The sequence below is a fragment of the Carettochelys insculpta genome, chromosome 16, assembly GCF_033958435.1.
Source record: "Carettochelys insculpta isolate YL-2023 chromosome 16, ASM3395843v1, whole genome shotgun sequence".
NCBI lineage: Eukaryota > Metazoa > Chordata > Testudines > Carettochelyidae > Carettochelys > Carettochelys insculpta.
In genome coordinates this window covers 13,200,789-13,224,163 of record NC_134152.1, presented here as the reverse complement: position 1 = coordinate 13,224,163, position 23,375 = coordinate 13,200,789, and the positions used below count along the sequence as shown (strand labels likewise).

Sequence of the window (23,375 nt, the reverse complement as noted above, 5' to 3'; positions counted from 1 at the left end):
TGGCCACCATTATGCTAATGAGGCATTGCATATTCATGTCAGCACCTCATTAGCAACTTCCAAACTGCCTCATTGACATGCCCCTTCCTGTCTTGTCTTATCCCATCACCAGGCTGCTTAAATCTCCTGGGCTACGTCTACACGTGAAGCCAACATCGAAATAGGCTATTTCGATGAGTAACGTCTACACGTCCTCCAGGGCTGGCAACGTCGATGTTCAACTTCGACGTTGCGCGGCACCACATAGAAATAGGCGCTGCAAGGGAACGTCTACACGCCAAAGTAGCACACATCGAAATAAGGGTGCCAGGCACAGCTGCAGACAGGGTCACAGGGCAGACTCAACAGCAAGCCGCTCCCTTAAAGGGCCCCTCCCAGACACAGTTGCACTAAACAACACAAGATACACAGAGCCTACAACTGGTTGCAGACCCTGTGCCTGCAGCATGGATCCCCAGCTGCCGCAGCAGCAGCCAGAAGCCCTGGGCTAAGGGCTGCTGCCCACGGTGACCATAGAGCCCCGCAGGGGCTGGAGAGAGAGCATCTCTCAACCCCTCAGCTGATGGCCGCCATGGCGGACCCCGCTATTTCGAAGTTGCGGGACGCGCAACGACTACACGGTCCCTACTTCGACGTTGAAAGTCGAAGTAGGGCGCTATTCCTATCCCCTCATGGGGTTAGCGACTTCGACGTCTCGCCGTCTAACGTCGAAGTTAACTTCGAAATAGCGCCCGGCGCGTGTAGCCGTGACGGGTGCTATTTCGAAGTTAGTACCGCTACTTCGAAGTAGTGTGCACGTGTAGACACGGCTCTGATGTGTCACAGGCATAGAAATAATTACAGATTCACTGTACTACTCTCAATTGAGTAGTAATATCTGTAATAATTCGGGGTATAAACTGATTCTCCAAGCAGCAAATCCTTCCTTTTTCTGTGCATGGTAAAATTTTTTTTCTTAAAACTCCAAATTTGTGAAGTCAGATATTTATCCTTTTTCTTGCCACTTTGGCTAAGCTAAGATCAGAGTGCGTGTGAGGTGGTGGGGCGGGAGATGGATATCTACTTCACTGCAGTCCTGATTCAGTTAAATCAGGTCTGGTTATATTTATATAGGAACATATAATTGAACATACAAACAAAAAATTACAAGATTCCTAAACAATTGAGAACCAAATAAACAGTGTATGATTCAAGCTACAATAAATGTGAACATAAATTTTGCCCAGTGAAATAGGGAAATGCAACCTTGATTCTTGAATTACAACTCATATTTAAGATGAATTAATATTTTCATTTCACTTAGAATTATTTAGAAGCAACAAGCAAGGACAGACTGTAGATGTTTTGTCTTTCTTTCAATATTGCAGTGAAACCGACCCCTCCTTACATATCATAGTATTTTAATGGTAAAAGCTAATGTACACAAATGTTGCTAGACATCAGAATTCTTGTTGTGCTGTGACTGGTTTAATGAATTGTGTTTCTGTTTCTCTTGTTTGTTTTGCTGCAGAGCCTTTTAGTGCTTCTGTCTGGGTGATGATGTTTGTGATGCTTCTCATTGTGTCCGCCATGGCTGTCTTTATATTTGAGTACTTTAGTCCTGTAGGATATAACAGGAATTTAGCAAAAGGGAAAGGTAAGCTTTACATTTTACAGAATCAAAGACTGTGGAAAATTACATACCTCCTTCCCCTCATACCCTTCAAAACAAACAATATTAAGGCAATATGAATAGCTATACATCTACATTTACTTCCAACCAAAATATTTTGTCTGCTTGAAAGCTAATGTTTTCATGTTTCACATTAATATATTGTAATAATGAAGCTGGTTTGTGATTATAGGAAATCACACTGAAGTAATGTGGTAGTTAAGCTACTGTAATAAGACCAGCATATTGATATGGAAAATATTTGGAATTATAATAAATTTGTAGATTACCACACACGAGTCTGATTCTAGTTTCCTTGTAGTCCAGGCTCCTGTTGAGTCCTGGGAATTGGCTGGAAATTCAAACTCACTGATCTAAACAAGTGTGGTTTTCTGGCTAATTTTTAAAAAAGCATAGTGATTAAACAGAATTTAATATGGTCCTTGTAAAAATGATTGGATTTCTGTGCAATAAACTCAGCTCTAAAACTGGAAGCTTGGAAGGGCCATGTTCCTTACAATGCAATGTGCACAGCTCTATGATGAACTCAGCTCCCCATTTCCCAAAAATATTTGCCTATTTCAAAATATACCACTACATCAAATTATTATGTGCAATGTACCTTTCTCAGTTATAGCAAATGATAAACTATAGTAGTAGCATTTTTGCTACAAGTCAATATTTCTTAAGCATATATACTGTGCTTTGCATCTAACCTGGTCATTTTTACATTCACTGCATTAAACTCACTGCAACACGCATACTTTATTTTATAGTAAAACATCTTTCAACTTGAGAAATGTCATAGGGACTATTCTATGCTGTCGATATATTTTAACATGTCATAAGTCTGTCAGGGTGCTCAGATCAGAGCCATTTCATCCATAGGAGTGGGGTAGGGTGGGGTGGGGTGGCTGCGCCTGGCCTCTGCTTTTGGGGGCCCCATGGTGCCCGCCCCAGCCATCCTATGAACGGGACTGGGAAGTATTATGGGGCAGGGCACAGAGGCTGGGGCAGCAGCAGCAGCCTTACCCCATCTCCTTGCATTCACATTGTGGGTGTTGCCAGTGGCAGCCTGCACCACTGTTGTGCCACGCCCTCCTGTTGTGCAGAACAAGGGCTCGGCAGGCTGAGAGGGCATGACAGAATACAGTGGGCTGCCATTCGTGCTGTGTGGTGAGTGTGGGGAGGGGACGGCTTGGGAGAGGTGACACTCTGCTTCTGCTGCTGCCCACCACCGGCACCTCAGGTAATCCCCAGCCAAGTTGGCCAGGGAGGGAGTAAGGAGGAAGGGTGGGGCTGGAGCAGGGAAGTGGGGAGGCCTGCACTGCAGGAGTTTGTCCTTGGTCCTGCACCACCACCACCCCACAGGACGGCCCTCACTCTGATACAGGAAACTCTTTCATAACCAGCAGCCCCTGAACCAGAAGGTTGCCAGAGTCAAATTTTCTGGATAACAGAGCAATACCTGGCAATGCATAACACTAAAGGAAACAAAATTAGTTATTAAGAAACATACAAAAATGCATGCAGGGTACTTTATTTGCCAACAACAGTAGTACTGTTCACTGTAAACTTATAGGCTGGGTCTACACGTGCCCCTTTCTTTTGAAAGGGGCATGTTAATAACCGGGTTTAAAAGATGCTAATGAGGTGCTGCAATGAATATGCATCACCTCATTAGCATAATGGCAGCTGCGGCGATTCGAAAGTGCAGCTTTACGACTCACGCACTGCCTGTGGAGATGGGACCTTCCGAAAGGACGCCCCCCAGTTTTCGAAAGCCCTTCTTCCGATCATAGGAAAAAGGGCTTTTGAAAATTGGGGGAGGGGTCCTTTCGGAAGGTCCCATCTCCATGGGCGGCACGCGATTCGAAAAGCTGTGCTTTTGAATCGCTGCAGCCAACATTATGCTAATGAGGCACTGCATATTCATTGCAGTGTCTCATTAGCATATTTCAAACCCGCTCATTAACCTGCCCCTTTCGAAAGGAAGGGGACGTGTAGACACAGGGATACTGTATTCACTGTATTTATATGTATTTCCTTTCACTACATTGTACCTATGGAAAATGTAACTAAATTGGTTAAAATGCCAGTTATTTGAGAGTTCTGGATAGTACAATGCCAGATATGAGTTTACTGTACTATGAAGATGGTACTTGTAAGGAAATAGGTGACACCTCCATGTGACTCCTCCCTATCCCCTACCCATCTTAAGTTATCTGAGGATTAGCAGAGAACTCTATCCACCCACTGTGGCCGATGCTGATTTTTGAAACACCGGCCTCTCCTGGGAACCACAGCAGTGAAAGAAGCAGAACCTAGGGTCACTGTGTGGCCCCCTGCTGGTGGTTCCTCCTGCATGGCTATCCTGCCTCCAGCTCTTCCAGCTATATCTCCTGTTGGGGGCCTGTCCAGGCCCACTGGTTGGTATCAGCACCATCATGCTGAAGGAGCTGCCAGCACTGGGAATGGTAGCCCTAGGTTTTGCTTCTTTTACTGCTGCAATTCCTAGGAGAGTCCTGTGGTTCAGTTCAATGGGCAGCTCCTCCAGCGTTGCTGTATCACCTCAAACCTTGCATCCAGCTCTGTCCTCCAGCAGGGTTGTACAGACCCGGGACAGGAGACATGGCTGTGTGGAAGGGCTGGGGGTGAGGCTGGTTGTGGTATAGCTACTCTGAAGACTGCCAACGTGGGGCCCACCAGGAAACCTCAGGATCTCCTCCTTTGCTGCTGTGGCTCTCTACTGAATATGCCCCTGACAGCATCTGGGGAGGGACATGTGAGCCTTCTAAACCCTCACATGCATTACCTTTAAAGCCCAATGCATTATTTTGTTAGTCATTAAAGTGCTGCTGGACTGCCTTTTTGTTTGATAGAATATAGACTAACATGGCTATCACTCTGTTACTCTTCATACAGTACCTTTGTTTGTGTGAGATGGTGCTATTCATAGAAGCAAGGGTTGTGGGCTCAGAGCCCATAGCAGTTCAAATTCCAGGGACAAAAAGAATAATGATTGAAAATCTAAAAGCCAGCTTGGCTTTTCGTTAATGGCTTATGCTTTTCTTATCTCCGCTACTCATAAAGTAGATTTTATCCATACTATGAGCTCAGCCTTTAATGGCCTTGAAAGGTGCTTTCAAAAACCAGAAGTCGGTTCCATTATATGTATTTATTGCACAGTATTCTCAGAGTGCCATCACAGTCAGGGAAGCAGATAATCTTTTCCAAAGACATTCTGTTTCATATAACATCAAAAATTAACGTTGTCATAAAGGAAGAGTTCTGCTGAAATGAGAGTATATACCCATTGTGTGAGTAGGAGTTTATTGGTTTAGAATGTTTCTTCTACATTCTGTTCAATATTTTTGTGTATTGTTTCTGTATTTGAAGTGGTTGATATTGAGCCTTGTATTATGCAAAATCAATTCTTCTAAATAGGCTAAAAACAAGCAATTTTTCGTGTTGATTGCAAATTTTTTGATTAAATAGATTTTGCATTAGGAACCACTGATTCTGTGAAATGGAAATTGTTTGTAGGAAAGTCAGTTTTATCTTACTTTCAGTTAAAAATAGAAGAAAGGGTTTTTTGAAATTGCAGTGATGTCTCATGTTGCCATTTTTGAAAAAATGTTTGATTTTTAGGAGGTAAGAATGTTTTGTTGATAAATTTAAGTTAATTTACAATATCAAAATTTGAAATCAAAATGAAACATTTTGATTGATTTATCCTGAACTTTTTTTTTTAAATTTTTGGTTTGCAACAGTTTGAGATTCCGACTTTAGGAATGTTATTTCTATATTTCAGAGCTTTTTGCAGGAGCAAAAACAATTTCCCACCGAATTCTCATTCCATTTAATTTTCCAGTAGCCTTTTGACACAGGGTTATACACAACATTTTAAGTTGATAGTATCATCGCTGACACATTTCTTCTTCTGATTGAGTGCAGGGATTCTTTGTTTTCCATTCTTCCAGCATCTTTATGTAAAGTGTGAATTCAAATCTGATCAAAACTATGACTAGTTGTGTCAGATTCTTCCTCTAATACACCTGTAATCAAAGGCAGTGAAACTAACTCTGAGTTGTGAGGAGAAAATGTAGCCTGTTAATCTTGGTTCGATAAAGTACTTGACAAGAGCTTCACTTTAAGCCCTTATTAAGTAAGTTACTGGACAAGTGCCTGACTTTTCCTTTGCAGGCAATGGGGCTACTCATGTTAATGTCAAGTACTTGCTTTAAAATCTTGCTGAAATGGGCCTTAATTATTATTCAGAATGGAAATGTCCTTAAATGTGACTGAACTATTCAGCTCAGAATATTATTTTCTGTAGGTAAATAATTCAGTGGGAAAAAGGCTTTACTTTAAACTAATCAGTAGAGTTTATAGTCTCAGGAAGCATTGTTAAAATAGAGAAAAGGGACAAAGACTTGAATAATAGAAATATTTATATTTACTTATAAAACACTCCTCCCAATGTATTACATTTTACATTTTGATTGCCATATAAGACTAACGTTATGGCAAACGCTGTGGCATAAGTTTGGGTTTGAGAGACACACCCTTCCTTTGCATCTCATCCAATCCCCATCTTACAGTGAATGCTTTCAGGTTTTATTTTAAAATTTATTTTGACTCAACTACCCTGAAAAACTTATTCAATACAGTGGTTAAAGAGCTGAACCAGGAGTATAATAGGTTCATGCTGAAAGGATTTAAGCCACCTATTTCAGAGTATTTTCTTCGTAGTTACTGTATTTTGATCCATTTGAACATGTCAAGTAAAACTAAAATTACTGTGTTGTTTGCAATTACAGCTCCCCATGGGCCATCCTTCACCATTGGAAAAGCAGTGTGGTTGCTCTGGGGTCTGGTGTTTAACAACTCTGTGCCTGTCCAAAACCCAAAAGGGACAACCAGTAAAATCATGGTGTCAGTTTGGGCCTTCTTTGCTGTCATTTTCCTGGCTAGCTACACTGCCAACCTGGCTGCATTTATGATTCAAGAGGAATTTGTTGACCAAGTGACTGGGCTAAGTGATAAAAAGGTAGGTGTTCAAGCTCTAAAAAGAGACACAATCTCCAACTTCTCTGTCATTGTTCTCAGTTTTAATCAGAGATATGCTAGATGCTAAGAGTCCCTATACAAACTGGCAACCACTGCTTTCAGTGGAACTATGTGGTTTCCTACTGAACTTACTTCTTGATTTAAAAACCCAGAGTCCAAATAATAAAAACATATTAACCTATTTTATAGACGCTTCATATTCTTTTTCTGAAGGAAAAATATGCAGTTGAACGCAGTCATCTAAAACTAAGTTGTGTGAGTCATTGAACTTATGTCTTTGAATAGAAAAAGCTGTGTATTATTTCTTACAGGTATGCCTGTGTCCAGCACACTGAAGCCAGAGAGTTTTGCTCAGCAGTAGTTTTAGAGGTGCACTCACACCCTATGGTGCTAGGTTCCTTTCCTGGCTATGTAAGGGCAGCAACAGCGCAAGCCCCCTTAGTTCTCTTCACCACCTATGACAAGAATTGTAGCTGGCTTTCACCTTAAGCTTTTGGACTCCGATTTCTGTGTTTATCTCTAGATAATAGTACCTTTGATTGAGTTTAACTGTAGTAGTTGGCTGTACTGTGCCTTGCCAGGGTTCAAGAACTGTGGGCACCAGTAGTGGGGTCAACTCACCACCACAGCACCTATTGCTGGTCAAACTGGAAATCAGTTTAGTTTATGGATGTGAGTCCATTGTTTGTTCCATTTTCCAGTGTGTCCCCATGGACCCACATTGCTCCTGGACCCCAGTGTCCTCTTCAGGACAATGCCTTCCAGCAGTGCCTACTACTCCATTCTCATTGCCACTGTGGCCACCTGCAGCCCTAAAACATAGCCCTTTACCCCAGAGACAAGCCATTGTCTGTATAGGCCACATTCCTTGGTTGCAAGGTATAGTACAAGAAGGAAAGGGGGTACCCAGGCCTACCCATTACTCTGGGTCCTGACCCAGTGATCCAATGACAACAGCCTTGTCCTTCCCTCCTTCACTCCCCTTAACTTCTCTCAGGGTTCCCTGGACCATTTCCCTATCCCCCGCATGCCTTCTTGACTCAGGTATCAAGGTCACCGCCTGAGAGGTAACAGTCTGGAGCATCTCTACAGCTTCCCTGTGTCTACCCATCACTGTTCTCTGCAGGTGTCATCGGTTCCCTCCCCTACTGGGACTGAGTTCCTCCCTTACTGGTCAGGGTGAGAACTCCCTTTGTGCTGCTGGGCAGCCCTTTAGATTAGGGCTGCCCCAGCAAGGTACCTTCTAGTTGGCTCCCTTGAAGCTGCTTGCTGATTGGAAGGGCTTGAGCAGGCTCCCTCTAGACTGCCTTAACCCCTCCCTTGCTAGAGTGGGGCAGCTGCCCCACTACAGGGCCATCCCCAATAGAGGTCACCACATGAAGTGCTTGTTCCTAGGTGTGGGCCTTTAGCGGTCCCTCACTCTCAAAAAGGAAAGGGAGGCCACAGCGCCTTCTACAAGTACATTGCAAGTAACCATCCAAAAGGGCAGAGTTTCAGCCCTTTGAGTGGGAAGAAACACAGCTGTCTTTAGCCCAAAGCCACCTGGTTGAGGCAAACAATAATTAGCCTATAATTAGCAAGCTGTCAGGGAGCTCTGGCCCTCTGGATGTGAGTCTTTAGCCTGTAGCCACCTGGTTAGGGTAATCAGCTACAAATAGTCTGTGGAGGAGCTCTGGCTCTTTCTGGGTGGGGCAGAACCATACATAGTTGGGGCTCTGGCCTGTATCAAAGCAGAGCTAGCAGTCTAGAGGCTCAGGAGGGGATAGGCTCCAAAACAGCCTGGGGCACAGGCAGGGGATAATTGGCACACAGGCATCCTGGCCTTTGGTGGTGTGGCTGCCATACTTAGGGTTCAGTGGCTAGGGCTATGGGGATTAATGTCCATCTGACTCCACTGCATCCTAGGCTAGGGCTCTAGCAATGTCAGCTGATCTCCAGCTGGGCACCATATATTCCAGAGGCAAAACTCTGACTGACAGTCGAGCAGCAGGACCAGACTAGAGTCTGTTCCCTCGGAGCTGCTTCCAACCACAAGCTGAGTGTAGAGTCCCCTGGTCCAAAGGTCCCATCTCCTAGAGGTAGTCCATGGCAGGGAGCTCCAGCAGTTCCTTCAGGTCCTCATATGCCTCCCCTGGCAGCAAGGCCTCGATCCACTTCAGGGCTGCACTGAGCTCTTGAAGAACAGATATCTGGACTCTCCTGTGGCTCAGCTGCAGCTGAGCTCCAGGGTTCTCATTTTCTACTTCCTGTCCAAACTCAGTGTGGGATATTTCCTCAGATTTTTGTCACCTAAAAAGTGTCTCAGGTTTGGGAATCTCCCTAATATCCTCAGCTGTGAGGACTGAACCAAAGAATTCATTTAGTTTCTCCACTAAGGCCTCATTGTCTTTGAGAGCTCCCTTAGTATCTCGGTCAGTGGGCCCCACTGGTTGTTTAGCACATTTCTGATGTGCTTAAAAACTTTTTGAGGTTTGGCTCACTGTTCTTCAAAGTCCTTTTTGGCTTTCCTTATTATGTTTTTACACTTAACTTGACAGAGTTTATGCTCCTTTCTATTTTCCTCACTTGGATTTAAGTGACACTTTTTAAAGCAATGCCATTTTATCTCACGCTGCTTCTTTTACCTGGTTGTTAAGCCATGATTGCACTTTTTTGGTACTTTTACTGTGGGCTTTTTTTTATAATTTGGAGTATATGTTCAAGCTGGGCTTCAATTTGGGTGTCTTTGGAAAGTTTCCATGCAGCTTTCAGGGATTTTAATTTTGGCACTGTACCTTTTAATTTCTTTTTAATTAACCTCTTCATATTTGTGTAGTTCTCCTTTCTGAAATTAAATACCACAGTGTTGGTCTGCTGAGGTGTTTTCCCCACCACCGGGATGATAAAGTTTATTACATTTTAGTCACTACTTCCAAGCAGTCCAGTTATATTTAACTCTTAGGACTAAATCAATAATTACCTCTCCCCTGGTGGGTTTTAGAATCAGCTGCTTCAAGAAGCAGTCATTTAAGGTATCAAGAAATTTTATCTCTGTATCCCATCCTGAGCTGATGCATAGCCAGTCAATATGGGGGTAGTTAAAATCACCCATTATTACTGAGTATTTTATTTCGATAACCTTTTTAATCTCCCTTAGCATTTCATAGTCATTATTACTATCCTCAGGTAGTAGGTAATATATCCCTACTGCTCTATTCTTATTATTGGAGCAGAGACTCCACAGAGATTCTGTGAAACATTTTGGTTCATTTAAGATTTTTACTTCATTTGATTCAACATTTTCTTTCATGTATTGTGTCACTCCCCCACCAGCATTATCTGTTCTGTCCTTCTGATATGTTTTCTACCCTGGTATTACTGTGTCCCCTTATTTGTCTTCATTCAACCAAGCTTCTGTATGCCTCTTATATCAATATCGTCCTTTATTATGAGACGCTCTGGTTCACTTTTATTATTTAGACTTCTAGCATTTGTGTATAAGCACTGTAAAAATTTATCACTATTTAACTGTGTGCCACTTCCTGGTTTAAAACTCCTTTTCATTTGATTGTTTCTCATCTGATCTTACCCATATTTTATCATCTTTGACTCTCTCCTCCTCACTAGAACATAGAGAATCCCTATTAATAGACCCTCCCCTAAAAGATGTCGCTCTATGATCAACGTGCTCCTCTTCACCCACTGGCTTTCCCACAGCCATCAGTTTAAAAACTGCCTTATGACCTTTTTAATGTTAAGTGACAGAGTTACTGTTTCTTTTTGTATTCTTTTCTTTTGTATTTCTTTTCTATTCTTCCTGTATAGGCTCCCCCTTTCCCAAAAGTTTCCCCAGTTCTCAATGAATCTGAACCCCTCCTTTCTACACCATCATCTCAAGACACTGAAGTTCCGTCTGCCTACATGGCCTTGCATGTGGAACGGGAAGTATTTCAGAGAACACTACCATAGAGGTCCTGGATTTCTATCTCTTTTCTAGAAGCCTAAATTTGGTCTCCAAAACCTCCCTGTGTCATTGTTACCCACATGTAACAATTGGTACCACCAGCTCCTCCCCAGTATTACACATAAGTCAATCTAGACGTCTTGAGAGATTCACAACCTTTCCGCCCGGCTGGCAAGTCACCATATGGTTCTCTCAGTCATCACAAACCCAGCTGTGTATGTTCTGAATGATCAAGTCCCTGTTATTAACATCTGCCTTTTCCTAATGACTGAATCATAGAATCATATGTAACCCCTCCTCTCCAATAGCCCAGTGTGAGGTTAACTTGGGAGACTAGGCTGGAGGCTCCTTGGTGTGCTCTGCGTCGTGTGTTAATGTGTGTGTGTACCTCAGACCAGACCCACCCAGGCAAACCACCAAGAACAGGCTTTGTTCTGTAGAAAAACACAAAACAGGATCACAGTTCAGCAGCCCCGCTCCTCTGCCTGCAGCCTGCACGCTGCTTCAGCTCAGTCTCTCCTGAGACCCTGCTGGGGGCAGGGTACACATTTTACAGCATAACTCCCCGTGCAAACATGTTTTAACTCCCACAGTAACTAAGCCCCACAACAGCCAAGTGCATGTCCTCCCTCTGTGTCACTTAAACTCTTCCCTGGGTGCCGAAAAAGCCCTTTTTGGCCCTACCTGTAGAAAAACACAAACAGGATCACAGTTCAGCAGCCCCGCTCCTCTGCCTGCCGCCTGCACGCTGCTTCAGCTCAGTCTCTGCTGAGACCCTGCTGGGGGCAGGGTGCACATCCTGGCAGGAACAAGAGAGTCCTCCCAGCATGCTGCAGTTTGTAGTCCACAACTTGTAGCTCCCAGGGCTTCGGCTGAAATGCACTGGTCCTTGGACTACACATAGAAGGGATCTCAGGAGGTCATCTAGTCCAGCCACCTGCCTAAGGCAGGATCAACCCCAAATAAATCATCCCAGCCAGGACTATGTCAAACTGGGAACTAAATACCTCTAGGGAATGGAGATTCCACCACTTCTCTTAGTAACACATTCCAGTGCTTCACCACCCTCCTGGTGAAATTGCTTTTTCTAATATCCAACCTACACCTCTCCCTCTGTAACATCAGACCATTGCTCCTTGTTCTGCCATCTGTCACCACTGAGAACAGTCTCTCTCCATCCTCTTTAGAGCCCCCTTTCAGAAACTTGAAGGGTTCTTTAAAATTGCCCCTCACTCTTGTGTTCTGCGAATTAAATAAGCCCAAATCTCTCAACCTCTCCTCACAGGTCATGTACTCCAGCCCCTTAATCATTTTAGTTGCCCTCTGCTGAATCCTCTCCAAAGCATCCACATCCTTTCTATACTGGGGACCCAGAACTGGACACAATACTCCAGATGCGGCCTCACCAGTGCTGAATAGAGGGGAATATTAACTTCTCTAGATCTGCTGGAAATGCTTCCCCTAATGCATCCCAATATGCCCCATCCTTACACTCCAATGTCTCCCTACCCTGTCCCCCTAGCTTACTGTCATCTGCAAATTTCCTGAGGGTGCAATGCATCACATCCGTTGACATCCCCATGTCCATAAAACTAATTACTTCATCAGAGAAGCTAATCAGATTGGTCAGACATGACTTGCACTATAGACTGGTCAGCCCTACCTCAGTCCCCGTAAAAATCATGGAGGAGACCCTCAAGGAATCCATTTTGGAGCACTTGGAAGAGGAGAAAATGATCAAGAATAGTCAACATGGATTCACCAAGGGCAGGTCTTGTCTGACCAATCTAATTAGCTTTTATGATGAGGTAACTGGCTGCGTAGACATGGGGAAGTTAATGGATGTGGTATACCTTAATTTTAGCAAAGTTTTTGACACAGCCTCCCACAACATTCTTGCCCATAAGTTAAGAAAGTATGGATTGGATACATGGACTGCATAGAAAACTGGCTTGATGGATGGGCCCAACGGGTACTGCTCAGTGGCTCAGTGTCTGGTCGTTTTTTAGTGGAGTGTTGCAAGGATCAGTTCTAGGGCCAGTATTGTTCAACATCTTTATTAATGACCTGGATGAGGGGATGTATTGCACCCTGAGCAAATTTGCAGATGACACTAAGCTAGCAGGTCATTTAGTTACATTGGAGGGTAGGGATAGGGTCCAGAGTGGCCTAGACAAATTGGAGGATTGGACCAAAAGAAATGTGATGAGGTTCAACAAGAAGTGCAGAATCCTGCACTTGGGACCGAAGAATCTCAAGTACTGTTATAGTCTGGAGATCGGCTGGCTAAGTAGCAGTGCAGCAGAAAAGAACCTGAGGATTACAGTGAATGAGAGTATGGATAAGAGTCAATAGTGTGCCTTTGTAGCCAAAAAGGCAAATGATGTATTGTGGTGCATTAGGAGAACCATTTCCAGAAGATCGAGAGAAGTTATTATTCCCCACTATTTGGAACTGGTGAGGTTACATCTGGAGTATTGTGTTCAGTTTTGGGCCCCACAGTATAGAAAGGATGTGGGTGCATTGGAGAGGGTTCAGCCGAGGGCAACAAAAATGATTAAGGGGATGGAGCACATGACCTATTAGGAGAGGCTCAGAGATTTGGGCTTATTTAGTTTGCAGAAGAGAAGATCAATGGGCGATTTCATAGAAGCCTTTAAGTTCCCGAAAGGGAGCTGTAAGAGGATGGAGAGAGACTGTTCTCAGTGGTGACAGAGCAAGGAGCAATGGTCTGAAGTTACAGAAGGACAGGAGTAGATTGGATATTAGGAAAAACAATTTCATCAGGAGGGTGGTTAAACACATGGAATGCATTACCAAGAGAGGTGGTGGAATTTCCATCCCTACAGGTTTTTAAATCCCAGCTTGACACAGTCATGGGTGGGATGATTTAGTTAGGGTTGATCCTGCTTTAGGCAGGGGGCTGGACTATATGACCTCCTGAGGTCTCTTCCACCCCTAGGGCTGGGTCTACATGTGCCCCTTCCTTTCAAAAGGAGCATGTTAATGAGCAGGTTTGAAATATGCTAATGAGGAACTGTAATGAATATGCAACGCCTCTTTAGCATAATGGCAGCCATGGTGATTCAAAAGTGTGGCTATTCAAATCGCGCGCTGCCTGTGGAGACGGGACCTTCTGAAAGGACCACCCCCATTTTTCGAAAGCCCTTCTTCCAATCACAGATAGGAAGAAGGGCTTTCGAAAACTGAGTGGGGGTCCTTTCAGAAGGTCCCGTCTCCACAGGCGGCGTGCATTCGAAAAGCCGCACTTTTGAATCGCCGCAGTGCCATTATGCTAATGAAACACTACATATTCATTGCAGTGCCTCATTAGCATATTTCGAACCTGCTCATTAACATGCCCTTTTCGAAAGGAAGGGGCACATGTAGACCCAGCTTAGAAGTCTATGATTCTATGAAAAGGTCTTATTTTGAAGGATATCTGTAGTGTAGACCTAGCATATGGATTTTGGCCCACCCTTCTCCCAGACAAAGATAAATCTTGAACCAGAAAATGACAGTAATTCCTTTCCACATTTCTATTAAACATTTACCCAATCTATGGACATGATTTTGATATTTACAATTCCTTAGATTCCTTTCTAACTAACAAGCAGGTATTAAGTAAAAGAGGAGCTAAATATTTTCAGTAACTTTGTTAAAGTATCTGGAAATCCTGGGTGGATGGTAGAATTGTCTCAAGATGTTCTTTTAGGTACACACATTTCTCCCCAACCTGTCCCCTGAATTGTTCATAGACTCACAGCATCCTAGGGCTGAAAGGGACCCAAGGACGGCATTGTTCTCAGCCTTCAAAGATTGAAAATAAAGAACATTTTTTTAATGTTAATTAAAAGTGAGCTTGAGTTAGGAGGATAACCTCATGTTTTTTCTCTTTAGCCCTTTGGTACTCATCAGTAGGATTCCCTAATGATTTTCATACAACACCCAGGAATTTATCATTAGTGGTTTTCTTTGGCAAATTCAGACCCTCAGCAAGATTAGATTCTGTGTGGGGGAGAAACCAACCAATCCTGAAACTCAATTCAAATAGACATGTCCGAAGAGATAGAGAAAAACTCTAGTAATTTTAAAGATCTGTTCAAGAGACACTCTAGGGTTATGTATTTTTAAGTAACTGGTCATAAAGAAACTCATATATCCTGTTACTGTCTGAATTTTGGGCTTGTGAATTGATACAATTTTTTCTTGTTTTCTCTGGTCACAATTGAAAAGTCAATCTCAGTTGTCAGTGTAGTTACGGTAATGGAGTAATCCCAGCCAGGCATAGGTGTTGTTAATTGTCAATTCACTTGTTGACATATTTATGAAGGACAGCAGAAGTTGGGAGAGACCTATCCCTCTTTTGAGTGGCTGTTCCTGACTCACAAGATTCAGTACCTTCCCACCCCAGGAGTATGTTGCTTTTCCCTCCTTCTTTTTCTTTGGCTAAGTATATGGTGACAAAGCCCTTGTCCTTGGCTATGAAACCTTTGTGACTACCTTCTCTCCAATAATCTTGCAAGTGAGTCACTGAATTCCATGTGATTCTTGTCACACCAGAAGTACCTGCACAGCATGTCCTCGAAGTGGGTGTTCAGAAACTTCTTCACAATACTTCGGGAGGTTAGAAGAAACGAGAAAATTATGTTGTGACATCCCTTTTTATTTAAAAGGATATTTAAAAGCTTTGGTGTGCTTTTTATATAAACACAAGTAAGTGCAGAAAGGTTGGCATTCAGAGCAGCTGTTCCTTATTATAGCAAAGGATGCCTTTTTAAAGAGCCAGGTGAAAGACTCTGAAAGGTTTGATCACAGAAGTTCCCTTGGGGCTGTCACTTGGTGTGCTGATCAGTCCCTGAGCCCACCTACCTGCCCACTGGGGCATGCCATGACTCTGTCTTACTGGGCCAGAAGCTCTGGTCTCCCTGGCCAAAGTGCACAGTTGGGGTAACAGCCCCCAACAGAGCAGCGCACACACTGAACTGGGTCAGCTGTGAGATGGCTCAGCTATAGGGCCTTGACCACCTCCAGGATCACAGCCCTCAAGGGACTGAAATACCACATAAATCTGTTTGTATTAAGCGTATTAAGTGTTTGTATTAAGTCTTAAAACACTTACCAGGTGTTGCTCAGATCATTCAGGGCTAGGGGTTTTGGGGGCGCAGAAGCCAGAGCAGGGGCTTGGTGAATTAGAGGAGGCTCAGGACAGGAGGCTCAGGGTGTAGAGATGCAGAAGTCAGGGGTGGGGGCAAAGAGGGGAGCAAGGCAGGAGTGAGGGTGCAGGAGTCAGAGAATGGGATGGAGGGCTTACACAGGGGTTGGGAGCAGTCAGGAGTCAGGGCAGGGAGTTAAAAGGTGTGTGGGTCTAAGGGCAGATGGTGAGGGACCCAGGGCAGCCAGCAGCTCCTTCCTGAAGCTGGCACAGGGTAATGGCCACAGCTTCTTTCTGGAATCTTCCCAGGATGGCAGGAGCTATGCTGCCCATTTGCCAGCCTTTCCCTGTAGTCAGCCTGGGGCAGCAGGGGCCACGTGTCCCAGACAGCAGGTGCTCCTGGGGAGTGGCCAGGATGGTGAGGGGCCATGCTTATGGCCAACAGCTGCTCCCCACAGCTGGGGATCATTCTGGGTATTATGTTTAAAAGAAGCACCTGGGATCTTTTTCAGGGGGATAAGGAAATATGCCACATTTAGCGATAATATAGCAAAGTAGCATGTGCTTACACGCACGCACGCACGCACACACACACACACACATATCCAGTAGGTTTTATAATTACCAGTTTGTTACTTGCCCCAACTTATTGATCAGATAAGTCAGGTATGAGGAGGTAGCTGGGTTCTGCCAGTCCAGACTGGTGCTCCATGTCATGGCAAGATGGAACCTAAAGAATGATACATGACACCCCCTTTTCAAAGGGTTTCTTCTCCATGCAAGCCTATGCATTTTGCCCTGTCAGGCCTTAATCAGTCACTGGCCGTGTCTACACTAGCCCCAAACTTCGAAATGGTCACGCAAATGGCCATTTCGAAGTTTACTAATGAAGCGCTGAAATGCATATTCAGCACTTCATTAACATGCGGGCGGCCGCGGCACTTTGAAATTGACGCGCCTCGCCGCTGCGCAGCTCGTCCCAACGGGACTCCTTTTCAAAAGGACCCCGGGAATAAGGGGACTTCGAAGTAGGTGGGGTCCTTTTGAAAAGGAGCCCCGTCGGGACGAGCTGTGCTGCGGCGAGGCGTGTCAATTTCGAAGTGCCGCGGCCGCCCGCATGCTAATGGAGCGCTGAGTATGCATTTCAGCGCTTCGTTAGTAAACTTTGAAATGGCCATTTGCGTGGCCATTTCGAAGTTTGGGGCTAGTGTAGACGTAGCCATTGAGCATCACAGTTAGCCCTTCTATAATATATTTATATCTGAACATTGTTCTTGCAGGATGCTGATGACCCCTCCTGGGTGTTGTCCTCTGGTGAAAGGTCATTATCAATTCCACATCAAGAGGTGCTTACCACTGGCTTCATGGTCCATCAATCTGACCCAGTCCAGCCTTCATTTTCAATGGGCTTAGTTTGGTTGATAATTATTTGGTGTCCCTGGGCCCCCGGCCCCTCCTCTGTCCATCTGGATATGCAGTGGCCTTTACACTTATCTTTCTAAAAACATTCTGTCTCTCACTCACACAAACAATGCATTTACATAATTGCAGCATGGGACAAAGAGTACAGAGTCAGAGTACAGAGTCTTTTAACATAATGGAACAAAGTTTCTTCCTAATACTCAGTGCTTTTTTCCCTAGGAAAAATAGGTTCCAGAACTCAGTCTGATGATTCCTCATAGGGTTTAGGGTGTCCAGTTTTAACGTCACAGTCCCCATGCTGCTGTGGGTCCAGTGTGGGTTCCTGCCCCAGTCCCTGCAGTGCTGCAGAACTGGTGGTGAAAATTTTTCTGGTGTTCTAATGGAAAAAATGTGCCGGAACTCTGTTCCGATGCGTTCCACCAGAAAAAAAAAAAACAAAAAACAGATTAAAAAAAACCTGCTAATACTAATATCACTGGCTATGTCTACACTAGCCCCAAACTTCGAAATGGCCATGCAAATGGCCATTTCAAAGTTTACTAATGAAGCGCCGAAATGCATATTCAGTGCTTCATTAGCATGCGGGAGGCCACGGCGCTTCAAAATTGACACGGCTCACCGCTGCGCGGCTCATCCCGACGGGGCTCCTTTTTGAAAGGACCCCACCTACTTTAAAGTCCCCTTATTCCCATGAGCAGATGGGAATAAGGGGACTTCGAAGTAGGCGGGGTCCTTTCGAAAAGGAGCCCCGTAGGGACGAGCCGCGCGGCGGCAAGCCGCATCAATTTCGAAGTGCTGTGGCCGCCCGCATGCTAATGAAGCGCTGAATATGCATTTCGATGCTTCATTAGTAAACTTCGAAATGGCCATTTGCATGGCCATTTCGAAGTTTGGGGCTAGTGTAGACACGGCCACTGTGTATTACAATTTAACATCAGAATGTACTACTATAAAACAGACCTGGAGCTAAATTAACTAAGCTTCCTGTCATTTCTCTGAGACCTACATCTTGCACTTGACTAGTCATTCATTATAGCTAGCTAACTTATGGTCTACACAACCATTTGGCTACATGAGGTAGCTGTCTCCATGCTAGCTGCCCCACCCCGGTAGTCGTTCATGAGTATCATTGCCCCTGCTATCATATCCATTCCTTTCCATTTGTTGAGAAACTATCACATTCTACACATATTGCACTGTCCTGGAACAACAACCCTGACCTTGCTGTAAGTTGTTATAAGAGAAAGCTGCATACCAAATGTGGTGGTCCTAGCTCTTACTGTTTAGGAGAAATTCTTGAACAAATGCACTCACAGACGGATGGAAAGACACACAGTTTCTAAAATATTTGGTAGGTAAAAAGTAGGATTTCATAGAATCATAGGGCTGGAAGGGACCTCAGGAGGTCATCGAGTCCAGCCCCCTGCTCCAAGCAGGATCTAAGTGATCCCAGCCAGGACTGTGTCAATCTAGGACTTAAAAACCTCCAAGGATGGAGATTTCACCACCTCTCTAAGCAACACATTCCAGTGCTTCACCAACCCTTTTGGTGAAGTAGTTTGTTCCCTGTAGTGAGTCAGTATGGCCTCCTGTGGACTCAGAGGCAGAGGAGGCTGTGCAGAGGCCCTGGTGGGCGGGCCCGGAGCCAGAGCACCAGAGGCCCGCCCCTCAGAGGGCGGGGCCCAGGGCTAGAAGAGCCAAGGGCAGGGATGGGGACCCATTAATGCCTGGGCCTCCGGGCAGGGAGGAAGTGCCTGCACGAGCTCCCCGGCGCCAAGGGCAGAGGGCCTGTCGCCGCCCGGCCCTGCCGGAGGAGCAAGCCCCCAGTGGCTCCGAACAGCCCTGGATCCAGATGCCCCAGAGGGACTACCCGGACTTCCCAGACCTGCCAGGACCCTCCCGCCGGCAGAGACCCCCGCCTTGGAAGAAGCCCCAGGAGCGGCCTGCCCCAGAGTCCCGGCAGATCCCTACAGCCCTCAGGCCCAGGATCGCCTCGGGTCCCCTGTGCTACCACCGCCCGACTATCCCAATGACGTTGATATGAGCGACTGGCCAGAGCCCCCGAAGGTGGACGATCTGGAGGAGACCGACCCAGAGGGACCCCCTGACCAGATGGACTGGGACCTTCTGCCAGTGGAGGTAGAGGTAGGAAGTGGCCCGGGGAACGACGCTCCCAAACCCATGGCAGTGTGTTGCGGCCTGGGTCCCCACTGCCGGGGTTGTGTGTGAGCGACCCCCAGGGCCCCGGGCCGGGTCGCAGTGGAGTGGGAGGGCCTGCGACCCCCTACCCCCTCCTTGACAGGGCCAGCCTGCGCTGGGCCTGTGCTAATCCCTTGAGCTGTTGCCCCACCCCAAACAGAGGGCTGGGCCTGTGCTTAAACCCTTGTGTTGTTGCCCCGCCCCAAACTGAGGGCTGGGCCTGTGCTAATCCCTTGTGCTGTTGCCCCGCCCCAAAAGGAGGGCTGGGGCCTGTGCTCAAACCCTTGTGTTGCTGCCCCGCCCTGGACTGAGGGCTGGGCCGGAATTGGATTATGGCTTTGAACTGCTGCCTTCCCTGAACTGAGGGCTGGGCCTGTACTGTACTACTATTGTGAACAGCTGCCCGCCCTGAACTGAGGGCTGGGCCGGTACTGTATTGCTATTGAGAACTGCTGCCCCGCCCTGAACCGAGGGCTGGGCCAGTACTGTATTGCTATTGAGAACTGCTGCCCCGCCCTAGACTGAGGGCTGGGGCCTGTATTGGATTGTAACGGTGAACTGCTGACCGCCCCGAACTGAGTGCAGGGCGGGTGTTCTAACCCCTTTTTGGGTGCCGCCCGCCTTAGGCCAAGGGCTGGGCGTCTCGGGACTCTTACATTCCCAATATCCAACCTACCTCCTCTCCTTCTGTGACTTCAGACCATTGCTCCTTGTTCTGCCATCTGTCACCACTGAGAACAGTCTCTCGCCATCCTCTTTAGATCACCCCTTCAAGAAGCTGAAGGCTGCTATTAAGTCACCTTGGCCTTCTCTTCTGCAAATTAAATAAGTCCAAATACCTCAGCCTCTCCTCACAGGTCATGTGCTTCAGCCCCTTAATAATTTACATTGCCCTGCGCTGAACCTGCTCCAGCACATAGAATTATTGGAATGGAAGGGACCTTGAAATCCACATCCTTTCTATACTAGGCGGCTCAAAATCAGACATAATATTACGGATATGGCCTCACCAGTGCCAAATAGAGGGGAACAACAACTTCACTAGATCTGCTTGAAATGCTCTTCCTAATGCACCACCATATGCCATTAGCCTTCTTGGCTACAGGGGCACACTGTTGACTCATGTCCAACCTTCCATTCAGAATAATCCCTAGATCCCTTTCTGTTGTACTGCTGCTTAGCCAGTCGGTCCCCAGCCTATAACAATGCTTGCAATTCTTCCATCCCAAATGCAGGACTCTACACTTCTTGTTGAATTGTATCATAGTTGGCCCAATCCTCCAATTTATACAGGCGACTCTGGATCCTATCTCTACCCTCCAACAAATCTACCTCTCCTCCTAGCTCAGTGTCTTCTGCAAACTTGCTGAAGGTGCAGTCCAGTTCCTCATCCTGGCCATTAATAAAGATGTTGAACAACACCGGCCCCAGAACCAAGCCCTGAGGCACTCTGCTTGAAACCAGCCACCGTCTGGATATTGAGCCATTGACCACTACCCATTGGGCATGACCGTGAAGCCAGCTTTCTGTCCATCTTATAGTCCATGTATCCAATCCATGCCTCCTTAACTTATGGACAGGAATGTTCTGGGAGACTGTATCAGAAGCTTTGCTGAAGTCAAGGTGTATCACATCCACTGACTTCCCCACATCCACAAAGCCTGTTACCTCATCATAGAAGTTAATCAGCGTAGTCAGACATGACTTGCCCTTGGTGAATCCATGTTGACAACTTTGGATCACTTTCCCCTCTTCCACGTGCTCCAAAATGGATTCCTTGAGGATCCCCTCCATTATTTTCCCAGGGACTGAGGTAAGGCTGACCAGTCTATAGTTTCCCATATTGCCCTTCTTTCCTTTTTTAAAGATGGGCACTGCCTTTGCATTTTTCAAATCATCTGTGATCTCTCCTGATCTCCAAGAGTCTTCAAAGATAATGGCAAAAGGCTCAGCAATGATGTCTGCCACTTCCCTCAGTACCCTTGGGTGCATTAAATCCAGACCCATGGATTTGTGTACATCCAGTTTTTCTAGGTAGGTCTTAAGTCATTCCTTTGCCACTGATGGCTGCCCTTCATCTTCCCATAAGAGGTTGAAGTGATTGAAAGTGAAAATGGACAGATCAAAGTCACTTACTATGCCAAAATAAACAAAATGTACCATGTAGTACCATGTAGTGGGGCAGCTGCCCCAACCTGGGATGGGAAGGGCTGTTAAAGCAGGCTGAAGGGAGGCTGCACAGAGCCCAAGCCAACTAGGAAAGGGCTCATAAGGACCTGATCAGAGGGACGCTTTCTGGGGCAGCCGTTTGTTAGGAGCTTCTCAGGAAAGCATTTGGCAGTTGGGTCCTGACCAGCAAGGTTGCAGGACTGGCTCCCTGGAAGAAGTAAGTACCTTATGTGGAGTGTTGCACAAGGGAGCAAAGAGAGAGGGGGGTGGGGTGGGGGTTTGGATCACAGAAGTTCCCTTGGGATTGTCATCCACTGTGCTGATCAAGCCACTGATGCCAGCCTTCCATCCCTCTGGGGCGCCCTACCGCCCACTCCTGCTGGGCCAGAAGCTCTCTTCTCCCTCATCCAAGGCACAGAGTTGGAGTTACTGCTACCCTACAGAGCACCACAGACACTGAACCAGCTCAACTCTGGGAGGATGCAGCTATAAGGCCACTGATAACACCCAGCAAAACCAATCCTTAAAAGCGGACCAAAACTCCAAATAAATTCATCTGCTCCTGTGTAGAAGTTTAACACATGGAAATCTCATAAAGATGTTCAGCCCACTTCATCAATGAAAGAGAGAGATGAAAGAGAGTGGTTGCTCCTTCCCATCCCAGGTAACAATTATTTACACTGGACTTGATAATAAACAAAAAAAAATTAAGTATAAAAAGTAGAATTTATGTAATTGCAGTCGAAAGCGGATTAAATTAAATTACTACATTAAAATAAACAAAAGGTGCCAGCTAATTCTAATACACTGCTGTCATGAATGAATTCAGGGAAATGGTTAACCATTACAGAGACAACTTTCCACAAGGGATGGTCAAGTAAGCCAATGGGAGGAAGAGAGACTTTTTTGAACTGGGAACAATTGCAGTCTGAGGGGTCTTGTGTCTGTGTGGCTGATGCAGCAGGGAATAAATCCAGAAAATATCCTAACCTTCTCAAAATCAACCATAGATATATAAGTAGAAAGGAAATGTGTGGCTAGACACGATTGGGTTATGGTTATTTTGAATTCAGTATGGACTAATTTTTTTTGTTTTGTTTCTTGTTACTTTGGTTAATGACTTACTTTTTTCCCCTGTAATTTTTAAACTGAACCCCAAGGAAGAAATTATCTGTGCTGTAACCAGTATGATATATTTTCTCTTGTTTTGTGAATAAATTCCTTTTTTTTTAAGCAAATGACTTGATCCCTGTGTCCTGAGATATCTCTGTATATGCCTTAGGCTGAAAGGCTAGCCATCAAATTATAGCTCTTTGTTCCCAAGCTCTCTCCTAAGGGAGTGATACGGGCTCAGATTTATCTTACAGGGAGACATTCCCAAGTTGTGTTTTCCTGGATTAAAGGTTTTTTTTTTGTTTTTGTTTTTGTTTTTGTTTTTGTTTTTGTTTTTGTTTTTGTTTGTTTGTTCTACTTGGGGTGGTGGCAGCACCCTCCAAAATCAAGGAATCTGTGACCTTGGAGAGATTGCTAAAGCAAAGCCTTATATAGGCAAGATGTTTTAAGTTTTTACAGGACCTCATTTTCTGCACTCAGAGTGTGGAGTGAGAAAAGCCCTGACAACTGAGCAACTTGTTACATGCTAATTTTTACTCAAAACAGTTGTTCTTATCTCAGGTAAAATACGGTGCCATGTAGCATAGTCACATGTCTTTATAGGACCATCCACAGTTTGGACTTACAGGGTAAACACAACCATTCATAGA

General features: G+C 45.4%; 1 protein-coding gene across 1 annotated transcript in view; it reads left to right on the top strand.

Annotated features, from left to right (window-relative positions):
* The window catches only part of GRIN2A (glutamate ionotropic receptor NMDA type subunit 2A), a 476,283-nt gene that overhangs the window by 366,321 nt on the left and 86,587 nt on the right, over positions 1–23,375 (top strand). Inside the window, exons 8-9 of the mRNA XM_075010498.1 lie at positions 1,511–1,636; positions 6,475–6,704. Of these exons, the coding sequence (XP_074866599.1) occupies positions 1,511–1,636; positions 6,475–6,704 (356 nt within the window). The remainder of the gene's footprint in view (positions 1–1,510; positions 1,637–6,474; positions 6,705–23,375) is intronic.